The sequence below is a fragment of the Oncorhynchus kisutch genome, unplaced genomic scaffold, assembly GCF_002021735.2.
Source record: "Oncorhynchus kisutch isolate 150728-3 unplaced genomic scaffold, Okis_V2 scaffold3964, whole genome shotgun sequence".
Taxonomy (NCBI): Eukaryota; Metazoa; Chordata; class Actinopteri; order Salmoniformes; family Salmonidae; genus Oncorhynchus; species Oncorhynchus kisutch.
The window spans coordinates 19,509-34,915 of NW_022265909.1; the positions used below are offsets into that span (position 1 = coordinate 19,509).

The window sequence follows — 15,407 nt, forward strand, 5'->3', positions numbered from 1 at the left end:
ATTTGCTGTGTACTTCCATTGTGTTATAGGTCTATAGGTCTATTGTGCTCTTTGTATTACCAGATGGCAGTGTATTCCTCCTCCTTCCTCTCCAGCTTCTCCTTATTCTCATTACCTCTTGATTTGATTATGTTACGAGTATATGTCTCTGTGGCTGACTGTGTATCTGATGTCTCCCTATATGTCTCTGTGGCTGACTGTGTATCTGATGTCTCCCTATATGTCTCTGTGGCTGACTGTGTATCTGATGTCTCCCTATATGTCTCTGTGGCTGACTGTGTATCTGATGTCTCCCTATATGTCTCTGTGGCTGACTGTGTATCTGATGGCTCCCTATATGTCTCTGTGGCTGACTGTGTATCTGATGTCTCCCTATATGTCTCTGTGGCTGACTGTGTATCTGATGTCTCCCTATATGTCTCTGTGGCTGACTGTGTATCTGATGTCTCCCTATATGTCTCTGTGGCTGACTGTGTATCTGATGTCTCCCTATATGTCTCTGTGGCTGACTGTGTATCTGATGTCTCCCTATATGTCTCTGTGGCTGACTGTGTATCTGATGTCTCCCTATATGTCTCTGTGGCTGACTGTGTATCTGATGTCTCCCTATATGTCTCTGTGGCTGACTGTGTATCTGATGTCTCCCTATATGTCTCTGTGGCTGACTGTGTATCTGATGTCTCCCAATATGTCTCTGTGGCTGACTGTGTATCTGATGTCTCCCTATATGTCTCTGTGGCTGACTGTGTATCTGATGTCTCCCTATATGTCTCTGTGGCTGACTGTGTATCTGATGTCTCCCTATATGTCTCTGTGGCTGACTGTGTATCTGATGTCTCCCTATATGTCTCTGTGGCTGACTGTGTATCTGATGTCTCCCTATATGTCTCTGTGGCTGACTGTGTATCTGATGTCTCCCTATATGTCTCTGTGGCTGACTGTGTATCTGATGTCTCCCTATATGTCTCTGTGGCTGACTGTGTATCTGATGTCTCCCTATATGTCTCTGTGGCTGACTGTGTATCTGATGTCTCCCTATATGTCTCTGTGGCTGACTGTGTATCTGATGTCTCCCTATATGTCTCTGTGGCTGACTGTGTATCTGATGTCTCCCTATATGTCTCTGTGGCTGACTGTGTATCTGATGTCTCCTGACTCTCGACCAGGGTTCGTCAGCAGACAGGAGTCAGTGGAGGGAACCGACGCGGACATCAGACGGGCTGTGCTCTTTGTATGAAGCAGCTCTCTGTCTGTTCGAAGAGGTAAAATATCAACTCAAATAACATTTTTTTTTACAGGTCAATTTACGTTTAATTTAAAAATAAAAATAAATTGTCTTCTGAAAAGCTTTTATATACTGCTTATGAATGCGATGGGTATGGGTTACGAAGGTTTACATGTAGGTAGGTAGCCTTCACAAGTTAAGCACTACTTCCTCCCAGGTGTGCAGGATGGCGTCAGACTACTCCCGTACCTGTGCCAGCCCAGACAGCCTCCAGAGCGGCGAGGCTCCCATGCTGTCAGAGACGTGTGAGGTGTACGTCTGGGGCAGTAACAGCTCCCACCAGCTGGTGGAGGGAACACAGGAGAAGATCCTGCAGCCCAAGTTGGCACCCAGCTTCGCCGACGCACAGACGGTAAGAGACCACAGGTCTCCAAAGGTGTGTGTGTGTGTGTGTCATTTCCTGTTTGTCTTTTTATTTTTAAGCCAGTGGTTCTCGAAGCTCTTCTCGGGTGAACCTCCAGACGTTTCACAATTTTTGTTTTGTCCTTGAATTAGGTCACCTGATCTAATCAACGACTTGATGATTAGTTGATGATTAGTTGATGATTAGTTGATGATTAGTTGAATCGGGTTTGATAACTCTGAATTAGTTAAAATATATGGAAGGGCTCGTGGGGGGCCCAGAGGTTTGACAACCACTGGTTTATAAGGAAAGCTGATTCCCCTCAGTATTACGTCTCTGGAGAAGTTAGCTAGTGTAGCCTAGAGGAGTTAGCTAGTGTAGCCTAGAGGAGTTAGCTAGTGTAGCCTAGAGGAGTTAGCTAGTGTAGCCTAGAGGAGTTGGCTAGTGTAGCCTAGTTCTGAGAGGAGACCTTAAAGAAGAGACAAAGTGAAAATCCATTGGAGCGTGAAGAGTGGCTTTCATGGATTAAAAAGTAAAGGTTACTCTGTGCTTCCCATCTTCTGTCCTCCAATCATGGTTGGTTATTGAGATGTCACATTAAGCTTGGCCGGTATTCGGATTGTCATCCCCTCAAGCCAACCTTGTGTCATACTGGGATATTCAGTAATACTGGGATATTCTGTAATACTGGGATATTCAGTAATACCGGGATATTCAGTAATACTGGGATATTCAGTAATACCGGGATATTCAGTAATACTGGGATATTCTGTAATACTGGGATATTCTGTAATACTGGGATATTCGGTAATACTGGGATATTCAGTAATACCGGGATATTCAGTAATACCGGGATATTCGGTAATACCGGGATATTTGGTAATACCGGGATATTCAGTAATACCGGGATATTCAGTAATACCGGGATATTCAGTAATACCGGGATATTTGGTAATACCGGGATATTCGGTAATATTGGGATATTCAGTAATACTGGGATATTTGGTAATACCGGGATATTTGGTAATACCGGGATATTCGGTAATACCGGGATATTCAGTAATACCGGGATATTCAGTATATCCAGTATTTGGTAATACTGGGATATTCGGTAATACTGGGATATTCAGTAATACTGGGATATTTGGTAATACTGGGATATTCGGTAATACTGGGATATTCAGTAATACTGGGATATTCAGTAATACCGGGATATTCAGTAATACCGGGATATTCTGTAATACCGGGATATTCAGTAATACTGGGATATTCTGTAATACTGGGATATTCAGTAATACTGGGATATTCGATAATACCGGGATATTCGATAATATTGGGATATTTGGTAATACCGGGATATTCAGTAATATTGGGATATTTGGTAATACCGGCAATGAACAAAATGGGCACAATTTTCAAACCCCACTGAGCTTCTGTTATCCGAAAGGTTAGCAATGCTAACAAGTACATTTAAAATCCCATAGAGAATGCTAACCAAATGCTAACGAGTGCATTGTGAACATTTTATACAGTATGTGACATGGACAGACGTCCTAGCTCATAAAGTTACGCAAAAAATGGTACTCACAGTTTGCTGCACGCACAAAACATATATTAGACAGAAAGGGGGGGGGCTCAACATCCACGTCTTCCTCATTTAACCCCACCTCTCTGAATCAGAGACGTGGGGAGGGGGGTGGGGCTGCCATAATCAACATCCACGTCTTCCTCATTTAACCCCACCCCTCTGAGTCAGAGACGTGGGGGGGGGGGCTGCCATAATCAACATCCACGTCTTCCTCATTTAACCCCACCCCTCTGAATCAGAGACGTGGGGGGGGGGCTGCCATAATCAACATCCACGTCTTCCTCATTTAACCCCACCCCTCTGAGTCAGAGACGTGGGGGGGGGGGCTGCCATAATCAACATCCACGTCTTCCTCATTTAACCCCACCCCTCTGAATCAGAGAGGTGCGGAGGGGGGGGGGGGCTGCCATAATCAACATCCACGTCATCTCTTGATCCTCTTGATTCTCTGCTGTTACCAAGAGAAGCTTGATTGTAGAAGAAACTAACCGCTTAGCTAGATAGCTAACGAGCTACTAAATTAGCAAACCAAATGCACAGAGCATTGAGCACATTTCAGACCGTTAACTTAATAATTATAAGATATCTAGCCGGAAAAGATTTAGTTGTGAATTCCATACTGCAACTAGATAGCCTGGCGAGTGACTCACAAGCAATGATGTGTATAAACCCTGGATGACTGACAGGGGGTGTTGTATTGAAGCCACAGGGCAGCCATCTTGGTACTCCTCCTCCGTTGTAAAAAAAATAAAGATTGTAAAGCTATAGAAATGCATTTATAAATGTCTTTATTCGTTTTTGAGACATTTATTCCATTACAGACACCTTAATGCGTACTTTTAACATTAAAAGCTAAACATAACATTTTAAAATAAAATAAAAATATATTTTTTGTAGAGGACTAATGTTACTGTCTCCAATACAACAGAAAAATACTTAAAATACATGTCGTTTTGACCTTTGAAACATTTTAATTGAAATACTGTAGAGTTCTATCCATTCCTATGGAGGACTGCTCCTACTGGGGAGAACCAATATGGCCGACCGGTTGTTTCAAAGCCCCTCTATGGCCAGTACATAGTATCAGCAATCCAGGGTTAATATACATGATTGATCACAAGGCTCCGGGTGTCACGTTCGTCATAACGGGGAGACCAAGGTGCAGCGTGATTAGAAGACATTCTTCTTTTAATTAAACAAAGAACACATAACAAAATGAACGTGAAGCTACAATAACAAGTGCAGACAGGCAACTACACATAGACAATAACCCACAAAAAATGCCCAAGGAATATGGATACGTAAATATGGTCCCCAAATCAGAAACAAAGATAAACAGCTGCCTCTGATTGGGAACACTCCAATTGGTTATTGTTGTTCCCATGGTTAAGGAAAATCTGTGATTCCCATAACCAAGTCATTGTTATCGCAGGGTTGAGGAAAACAGTGATTCACAGAAACTGTTTGAGGACCCGGCCATAAAAGTGATGTTTAAAAGAGATAAGTGGCTCTGACTGGATCATAGATCTTCACAGATGGTTAGGAAATGCCCATTGACAAGTGTGAATCCTACACCCTGTGCTTGTCTGTCTGTGTCAGATTGAGGCAGGCCAATATTGCACCTTCGTCATCTCTTCTGACGGCTCTGTCAGAGCCTGTGGTAAAGGCAGCTACGGCAGATTGGGTCTGGGAGACTCCAACAACCAATCGTCTCTCAAGAAGCTGACCTTTGAACCTCACCGCGCCATTAAAAAGGTGACGTCTTCGAAGGGGTCGGACGGACACACACTGGCCTTCACCACGGAGGGAGAGGTGTTCAGTTGGGGAGACGGGGACTACGGAAAGTTGGGGCATGGGAACAGCTCCACACAGAAGTACCCCAAACTCATCCAGGGACCTCTGCAGGGAAAGGTAGGACTCAGACAACCACAGCCCCCAGACCACCACTTATTGTTTTACTGCTCGAGGGCAGGGTCCTACACTAACGAACTGGTGCTACTAACTAGTTCAGTTGGTGATACTGGTGCTACTAACTAGTTCAGTTGGTGGTACTGGTGCTACTAACTAGTTCAGTTGGTGGAACTGGTGCTACTAACTAGTTCAGTTGGTGGAACTGGTGCTACTAACTGGTGCTACTAACTAGTTCAGTTGGTGGTAATGGTGCTACTAACTAGTTCAGTTGGTGGTACTGGTGCTACTAACTAGTTCAGTTGGTGGTACTGGTGCTACTAACTAGTTCAGTTGGTGGAACTGGTGCTACTAACTGGTGCTACTAACTAGTTCAGATGGTGGTACTGGTGCTACTAACTAGTTCAGTGGGTGGAACTGGTACTACTAACTAGTTCAGTTGGTGGTACTGGTGCTACTAACTAGTTCAGTTGGTGGTGCTGGTGCTAGACCACCACAGCCCCTAGACCATCACAGCCCCTAGACCACCACATCCCCTAGACCACCACATCCCCTAGACCACCACAGCCCCTAGACCACCACAGCCCCTAGACCACCACATCCCCTAGACCACCACAGCCCCTAGACCACCACAGCCCCTAGACCACCACAGCCCCTAGACCACCACAGACCATCACAGCCCCTAGACCACCACAGCCCTTAGACCACCACATCCCCTAGACCACCACAGCCCCTAGACCACCACAGCCCCTAGACCACCACAGCCCCTAGACCACCACAGCCCCTAGACCACCACAGACCATCACAGCCCCTAGACCACCACAGCCCCTAGACCACCACAGCCCCTAGACCACCACAGCCCCTAGACCACCACAGCCCCTAGACCACCACAGACCATCACAGCCCCTAGACCACCACAGCCCTTAGACCACCACAGACCATCACAGCCCCTAGACCACCACAGCCCCTAGACCACCACAGCCCCTAGACCACCACAGCCCCTAGACCACCACAGCCCCTAGACCACCACAGACCATCACAGCCCCTAGACCACCACAGCCCTTAGACCACCACAGACCATCACAGCCCCTAGACCACCACAGCCCCTAGACCACCACAGCCCCTAGACCACCACAGACCATCACAGCCCCTAGACCACCACAGCCCTTAGACCACCACATCCCCTAGACCACCACAGCCCCTAGACCACCACAGCCCCTAGACCACCACAGACCATCACAGCCCCTAGACCACCACAGTAAGCAACTGTGTGTTGTTTGTCATGACTTGTTTGAGATAATTCACCGAAAACAAAATGGTGCTTTACCAATAGAGATGTGTTGAGTGTTATTGTAAGGGATAATCAACCAGGGATTATGTGTTCTATAATATAATAATATAATAATATATATAATATAATAATAATATATAATAATATATAATATAATATAATAATAATATATAATAATATAATAATATATATAATATAATATAATATAATAATAATATATATAATATAATATAATATAATATAATAATAATATATATAATATAATATAATAATAATATATATAATATAATAATAATAATAATATAATAATAATATAATAATATAATATAATAATAATATATAATAATATATAATAGAATAATAATATATATAATATATATATAATATAATATAATAATAATATATAATAATATATATAATAGAATAATAATATATATAATAATATATATAATATAATATAATAATATAATAATATAATATAATAATAATATAATAATAATATATATAATATAATAATAATAATAATATAATAATAATATAATAATATAATATAATAATAATATATAATAATATATATAATAGAATAATAATATATATAATATATATATAATATAATATAATAATAATATATAATAATATATATAATAGAATAATAATATATATAATAATATATATAATATAATAATAATATAATAATATAATATAATAATAATATATAATAATATATATAATATAATAATAATAATAATATATATAATATATATAATATAATAATAATAATAATATAATAATAATATATATAATATAATAATAATAATATATATAATATATATAATATAATAATAATAATAATATAATAATAATAATAATATAATAATAATATATATAATATATATAATATAATATAATAATATTATAATAATAATATAATAATATAATATAATAATAATATATAATAATATATATAATAGAATAATAATATATATAATATATATATAATATAATATAATAATAATATATAATAATATATATAATATAATAATATATATAATAATATAATATATAATATAATAATAATATAATAATATAATATAATAATAATATATAATAATATATATAATATAATAATAATAATAATATATAATATATATATATAATAATAATAATAATAATATATATAATATATATATAATATAATAATAATAATAATATATAATAATATATATAATATAATAATAATATATAATAATATATATAATATAATATAATAATAATATAATAATATAATATAATAATAATATATAATAATATATATAATATAATATAATAATAATATATATAATATATATAATATAATAATAATAATAATATAATAATAATATAATAATATAATATAATAATAATATATAATAATATATATAATATAATAATAATAATATAATAATAATAATAATATAATAATAATATAATAATATAATATAATAATAATATATAATAATATATATAATATAATAATAATAATAATATAATAATAATATATAATAATATATATAATATAATAATAATAATAATATATATAATATAATATAATAATAATAATATAATAATATAATATAATAATATATATAATAATATATATAATATAATAATAATAATATAATAATAATAATATAATAATAATATATAATAATATAATATAATAATAATAATAATATATAATAATATATATAATATAATATAATAATAATATATAATAATATATATAATATAATATAATAATAATATATAATAATATATATAATATAATATAATAATAATATATAATATATATAATATAAGAATAATAATAATAATATATAATAATATATATCATATATAATAATATATATCATAATATATATAATATAATAGAATATAATGAACGCCGTGGGAAGGTGTGTTTCCACGGTAACCGAGAGGAACCGATTTCCACGGAGTCACGTTATCTTCCAGAGAACACATTATATAGCCCCTCGTTGATTTTTATATCCGTTTTTATACCAAGGCTATAATTGAACACATTTGCCAGGTAGAAATGTGTTTATCACACACTTTGAAACAGTGGGGCAAGTTTACAGTAGTTGCCTCGGTAACCAAACAGACTGGTTAGCTTAGCTAACCGAGCCACCAGTCCTAGTTTGCTATTATGAAAATCTTAATTCAACACAGCCAATATTTCCACTTTTGCTTTCAAAAGCAGCCGAAACATCTAAGAATGAACTATAGTCATTTAATTATCCCGGGTATTATAGGATACATAATGCATGCTCTAGAAAAGCCCTTCCGAGCCAATCAGAAACGGGTTTTCAACAATGCCATGGTATATTAATGTGTCATTTCATTAAACGAGTATGTTTTAGTGTGTCGTGTCTCAATGCTGAATGTTGTTGGGCCAGGTGGTGGTGTGTGTGTCAGCGGGCTACCGACACAGTGCAGCGGTCAGTGAGGATGGAGAGCTCTACACGTGGGGTGAAGGAGACTTCGGGAGATTAGGTAAATATTAGCATTATCAGCACCCTGAACATTATCAACACTGAACATTATTAACACTAAACATTATCACTCTGAACATTATTAACACTAAACATTATCAGCACTCTGAACATTATCAGCACTGAACATTATTAACACTGAACATGATCAGCACTCTGAACATTATCAGCACTCTGAACATTATTAACTCTGAACATTATCAGCACTTTGAACATTATCAGCACTCTGAACATTATCAGCACTCTGAACATTATTAACTCTGAACATTATTAACACTGAACATGATCAGCACTCTGAACATTATCAGCACTCTGAACATTATTACCCCTGAACATTATTAACACTGAACATTATTAACACTGAACATTATTAACACTAAACATTATCAGCACTCTGAACATTATCAGCACTGAACATTATTAACACTGAACATTATTAACACTGAACATTATTAACACTGAACATTATTAACACTGAACATTATCAGCACTCTGAACATTATCAGCACTGAACATTATTAACACTGAACATTATTAACACTGAACATTATTAACACTAAACATTATTAACACTGAACATTATTAACACTGAACATTATCAGCACTCTGAACATTATTAACACTAAACATTATTAACACTAAACATTATTAACACTAAACATTATCAGCACTCTGAACATTATCAGCACTGAACATTATTAACACTGAACATTATTAACACTGAACATTATTAACACTAAACATTATTAACACTGAACATTATTAACACTAAACATTATTAACACTAAACATTATCAGCACTCTGAACATTATCAGCACTGAACATTATTAACACTAAACATTATTAACACTAAACATTATTAACACTAAACATTATCAGCACTCTGAACATTATCAGTACTGAACATTATTAACACTGAGTATTATTACCTCTGAACATTATTACCTCTGAACATTATTACCTCTGAACATTATTACCTCTGAACATTATTACCTCTGAACATTATTACCTCTGAACATTATTACCTCTGAACATTACCATTCTTAACATTAACACTGAATCTTATTGTTTTACTGCTCGAGGGCAGGGTTCTACACTAACAAACTGGTGCTACTAACTAGTTCAGTTGGTGGTACTGGTGCTACTAACTAGTTCAGTTGGTGGAACTGGTGCTACTAACTAGTTCAGTTGGTGGTACTGGTGCTACTAACTAGTTCAGCTGGTGGTACTGGTGCTACTAACTAGTTCAGTTGGTGGTACTGGTGCTACTAACTAGTTCAGTTGGTGGTACTGGTGCTACTAACTAGTTCAGTTGGTGGTACTGGTGCTACTAACTAGTTCAGTTGGTGGTACTGGTGCTACTAACTAGTTCAGTTGGTGGTACTGGTGCTACTAACTAGTTCAGTTGGTGGTACTGGTGCTACTAACTAGTTCAGTTGGTGGAACTGGTGCTACTAACTAGTTTAGTTGGTGGAACTGATGCTACTAACTAGTTCAGTTGGTGGTACTGGTGCTACTAACTAGTTCAGTTGGTGGTACTGGTGCTACTAACTAGTTCAGTTGGTGGTACTGGTGCTACTAACTAGTTCAGTTGGTGGTACTGGTGCTACTAACTATTTCAGTTGGTGGAACTGGTGCTACTAACTAGTTCAGTTGGTGGTACTGGTGCTACTAACTAGTTCAGTTGGTGGTACTGGTGCTACTAACTAGTTCAGCTGGTGGTACTGGTGCTACTAACTAGTTCAGTTGGTGGTACTGGTGCTACTAACTAGTTCAGTTGGTGGTACTGGTGCTACTAACTAGTTCAGTTGGTGGTACTGGTGCTACTAACTAGTTCAGTTGGTGGTACTGGTGCTACTAACTAGTTCAGTTGGTGGTACTGGTGCTACTAACTAGTTCAGTTGGTGGTACTGGTGCTACTAACTAGTTCAGTTGGTGGTACTGGTGCTACTAACTAGTTCAGTTGGTGGAACTGGTGCTACTAACTAGTTTAGTTGGTGGAACTGATGCTACTAACTAGTTCAGTTGGTGGTACTGGTGCTACTAACTAGTTCAGTTGGTGGTACTGGTGCTACTAACTAGTTCAGTTGGTGGTACTGGTGCTACTAACTAGTTCAGTTGGTGGTACTGGTGCTACTAACTATTTCAGTTGGTGGAACTGGTGCTACTAACTAGTTCAGTTGGTGGTACTGGTGCTACTAACTAGTTCAGTTGGTGGTACTGGTGCTACTAACTAGTTCAGTTGGTGGAACTGGTGCTACTAACTAGTTTAGTTGGTGGAACTGATGCTACTAACTAGTTCAGTTGGTGGTACTGGTGCTACTAACTAGTTCAGTTGGTGGTACTGGTGCTACTAACTAGTTCAGTTGGTGGTACTGGTGCTACTAACTATTTCAGTTGGTGGAACTGGTGCTACTAACTAGTTCAGTTGGTGGTACTGGTGCTACTAACTAGTTCAGTTGGTGGTACTGGTGCTACTAACTAGTTCAGTTGGTGGAACTGTTGCTACTAACTAGTTCAGTGGGTGGAACTGGTGCTATTAACTAGTTCAGTTGGTGGTACTGGTGCTACTAACTAGTTCAGTTGGTGATACTGGTGCTACTAACTAGTTCAGTTGGTGGTACTGGTGCTACTAACTAGTTCAGTTGGTGGAACCAGCACATGATTTGGTCGCACCAATGTTTTTTTAAATAAAATAATTGATCATTGATAATGAACTGGCTTGTGTCCCTTAATATGCCTGTAATTCAATACAGAACCAGGCTAATAATTACTAACCATCTGATACATTAGCATGTTTGTGTTCTTACATTGATTTGGATAAATGTACTGTAACAGCGGAGAAAAGAGACCGTGAAAATGAAGTGTGTTTTATTACAGATTTTCAAAATGCCTTGTGTTCTTTTCTGTGAAGTCCTCTAGAGGGCAGAATAAAAACATTTTAAAAAATGAAACTTGATACAACAACAACAACAACAACAGAAAGCAGGGAGAAGGACTAGCAGTGTTTTCAAAAACAAATGGCAACTGGATTGATGCAATTAACCCTGATTCTGTAGCCATTAGCTACTTTGTAGTTAGCGTTTAATTGCCTTTCCATCTACCTGAAAATGGTTAGGCTATCATTAGCATCGCTAACGGCTACACAAAGTGGTAGACATGTAGGCCTTACGCACACAGCAGAGCTCCACATACAGGTCAGTTTGCCAGTGGCACACCGGACCCAGTGCCAATTGGAAGCTACTGGCCCCGAATGTTAAAACAACACCCAACAACAACAAAGATACGGGCCCGGGTTTCATCTGACAGGAATGATGCGATGCATAATTTTAGTGGCAGTCGATTTTTTTTAATCTTTCATTTGCGGGGCTGAGCGATGTCGCCTATACAGGGTTCATACAGACATTGGCAAGTCAAATTGAAGGACTTTCAATGACTTTTTCCAACCCGTACGTAATCATAATTTTCAATGACTCATCCCAACCCGTACGTAATCATCATTTTCAATGACACATCCCAACCCGTTCCATGGTTGCCATGGCGCCTAGTGGCATCATGGATGATACAGGACCAGGTCTGATCCCAGTGGAGATGGATGATACAGGACCAGGTCTGATCCCAGTGGTGATGGATGATACAGGACCAGGTCTGATCCCAGTGGAGATGGATGATTAAGGTCTGAGCCCAGTGGAGATGGATGATACAGGACCAGGTCTGATCCCAGTGGAGATGGATGATTAAGGTCTGAGCCCAGGGGAGATGGATGATACAGGACCAGGTCTGATCCCAGTGGAGATGGATGATTAAGGTCTGAGCCCAGGGGAGATGGATGATACAGGACCAGGTCTGATCCCAGTAGAGATGGATGATACAGGACCAGGTCTGATCCCAGTGGAGATGGATGATACAGGACCAGGTGTGATCCCAGTGGAGATGGATGATACAGGACCAGGTCTGATCCCAGTGAGGATGGATGATACAGGACCAGATCTGAGCCCAGTGGAGATGGATGATACAGGACCAGGTCTGATCCCAGTGGAGATGGATGATACAGGACCAGGTCTGATCCCAGTGGAGATGGATGATACAGGACCAGGACTGATCCCAGTGGAGATGGATGATACAGGACCAGGTCTGATCCCAGTGGAGATGGATGATACAGGACCAGGTCTGATCCCAGTGGAGATGGATGATACAGGTTCAGGTCTGAACCCAGTGGAGAGGGATGATACAGGACCAGGTCTGATCCCAGTGGAGATGGATGATACAGGACCAGGTCTGAGCCCAGTGGAGATGGATGATACAGGACCAGGTCTGAGCCCAGTGGAGATGGATGATACAGGACCAGGTCTGCAGGATGCTTCTCAGGCAGTTGAAACGCCATAAGACCTCTGCACACAAGGGAAATCAGGAAAATGCAGAGTGGATTTTAGTGCCCTGAGACCTCTACAGACACTTGATGCAGCTCCTATTCCAACATCTCCCCTGCCTATCAGCATGGAACTATTTAATGCCCTGTCTCTCACTAATAAATCCCTCCTCCTGCACGACCACGAGAAGCTTGACATCCTCTTCCTAACTGAAACCTGGCATTATCCTGTGGTATACTCAGGCCTGAATGAGCCCCGTCTACTCCATGACTGTGCTTCTAATTTATCAGTCTCTGAAGCCTAACTCTTCCTTCACTCTGCGCCACCGCAACCAACATTGTGATTATAAGAGATTTCAAAATCCACATTAACTCTCCATCATGTCACTCTGCTGCTGGCCAATTTTACAGGTCAATATCCAACCACCCGTTTCTCTCCAAGGTGTTGGAAAAAAGGGGTTTCTGTACAGCTCCAGGACCTTCTCAATATGAACAACCTATATGAGCAGCTCCAGGACCTTCTCAATATGAACAACCTATATGAACAGTTCCAGCCAGGTTTCCGACCAGCCCACAGCACTGAAACGGCCCTACTCAGGGTCACCAACGACCTGGCTCTCCCTGTCTCCTGATCCTCCTGGACTTGAGCACAGCGTTTGACGCTGTCGAGAAGCTCGTCCATGTCTTTATCTCCTCAATGCTGAACTACTGCAACACCGTCTTCATCTGGATCCCTGGTAGGAGGCTCCTGAAGAACTACAACTCTTCATCTGGATTCCTGGCAGGAGTCTCCTGAACAACTACAACTCTTCATCTGGATGCCTGGCAGGAGTCTCCTGAAAAACTACAACACTCTTCATCTGGATCCCTGGCAGGAGTCTCCTGAAGAACTACAACTCTCTTCATCTGGATCCCTGGTAGGAGTCTCCTGAAGAACTACAACACTCTTCATCTGGATCCCTGGCAGGAGTCTCCTGAAAAACTACAACACTCTTCATCTGGATCACTGGCAGGAGTCTCCTGAAGAACTACAACACTCTTCATCTGCATCCCTCCAATACATCCAGAACTGCCACCATCCTTGCATCTCTGCGGTCCCTGTCTCATTCCGGATTGAAATCAAAAACCTCCCGCTGACATTCCAGTGTATTCCTTGTCTCAAATAACTGCTCTCCCTCCATAACCCTACCCGCACCCTCAGGTCAAGCGATAGCCTGCTTCTCCACACCCCAGCTAGTCAGTCTTTCCGTGTTGTAACTAGTCAGTCTGTCTGTGTTGTAGCTAGTCAGTCTGTCCGTGTTGTATCTAGTCTGTCTGTGTTGTAACTAGTCAGTCTGTCTGTGTTGTAACTAGTCAGTCTGTCCGTGTTGTAACTAGTCAGTCTGTCCGTGTTGTATCTAGTCAGTCTGTCCGTGTTGTAACTAGTCAGTCTGTCCGTGTTGTATCTAGTCAGTCTGTCCGTGTTGTAGCTAGTCAGTCTGTCCGTGTTGTAACTAGTCAGTCTGTCCGTGTTGTATCTAGTCAGTCTGTCCGTGTTGTAGCTAGTCAGTCTGTCCGTGTTGTAGCTAGTCAGTCTGTCCGTGTTGTATCTAGTCTGTTCTGTGTTGTAACTAGTCAGTCTGTCCGTGTTGTAGCTAGTCAGTCTGTTCTGTGTTGTAACTAGTCAGTCTGTCCTTGTTGTAACTAGTCAGTCTGTCCGTGTTGTATCTAGTCTGTTCTGTGTTGTAACTAGTCAGTCTGTCCGTGTTGTATTGTATCTAGTTTTCCAATCTGTTTCTGACAGATTATCTATAGGCTATATGTGTGCAGCGGGCATATTTCTCTTCTGTCTGGTTGATAATATATTTCTCTGCTGTCTGGTTGATAATATATTTCTCTGCTGTCTGGTTGATAATATATTTCTCTGCTGTCTGGTTGATAATATATTTCTCTACAGTCTGGTTGATATGTTGATAATATATTTCTCTACTGTCTGGTTGATAATATATTTCTCCACTGTCTGGTTGATAATATATTTCTCCACTGTCTTGTTGATAATATATTTCTCCACTGTCTTGTTGATAATATATTTCTCTACTGTCTGGTTGATAA

The 15,407-nt window shown here is 39.1% G+C and overlaps 1 protein-coding gene across 1 annotated transcript in view; it reads left to right on the forward strand.

Moving 5' to 3' along the window:
* Positions 1-15,407, forward strand: part of LOC109886404 (probable E3 ubiquitin-protein ligase HERC1) — a 206,773-nt gene that overhangs the window by 10,923 nt on the left and 180,443 nt on the right. Inside the window, exons 4-7 of the mRNA XM_031821355.1 lie at positions 1,167-1,262; positions 1,443-1,637; positions 4,816-5,127; positions 8,851-8,947. Coding sequence (XP_031677215.1) covers positions 1,167-1,262; positions 1,443-1,637; positions 4,816-5,127; positions 8,851-8,947 — 700 coding nt within the window. The remainder of the gene's footprint in view (positions 1-1,166; positions 1,263-1,442; positions 1,638-4,815; positions 5,128-8,850; positions 8,948-15,407) is intronic.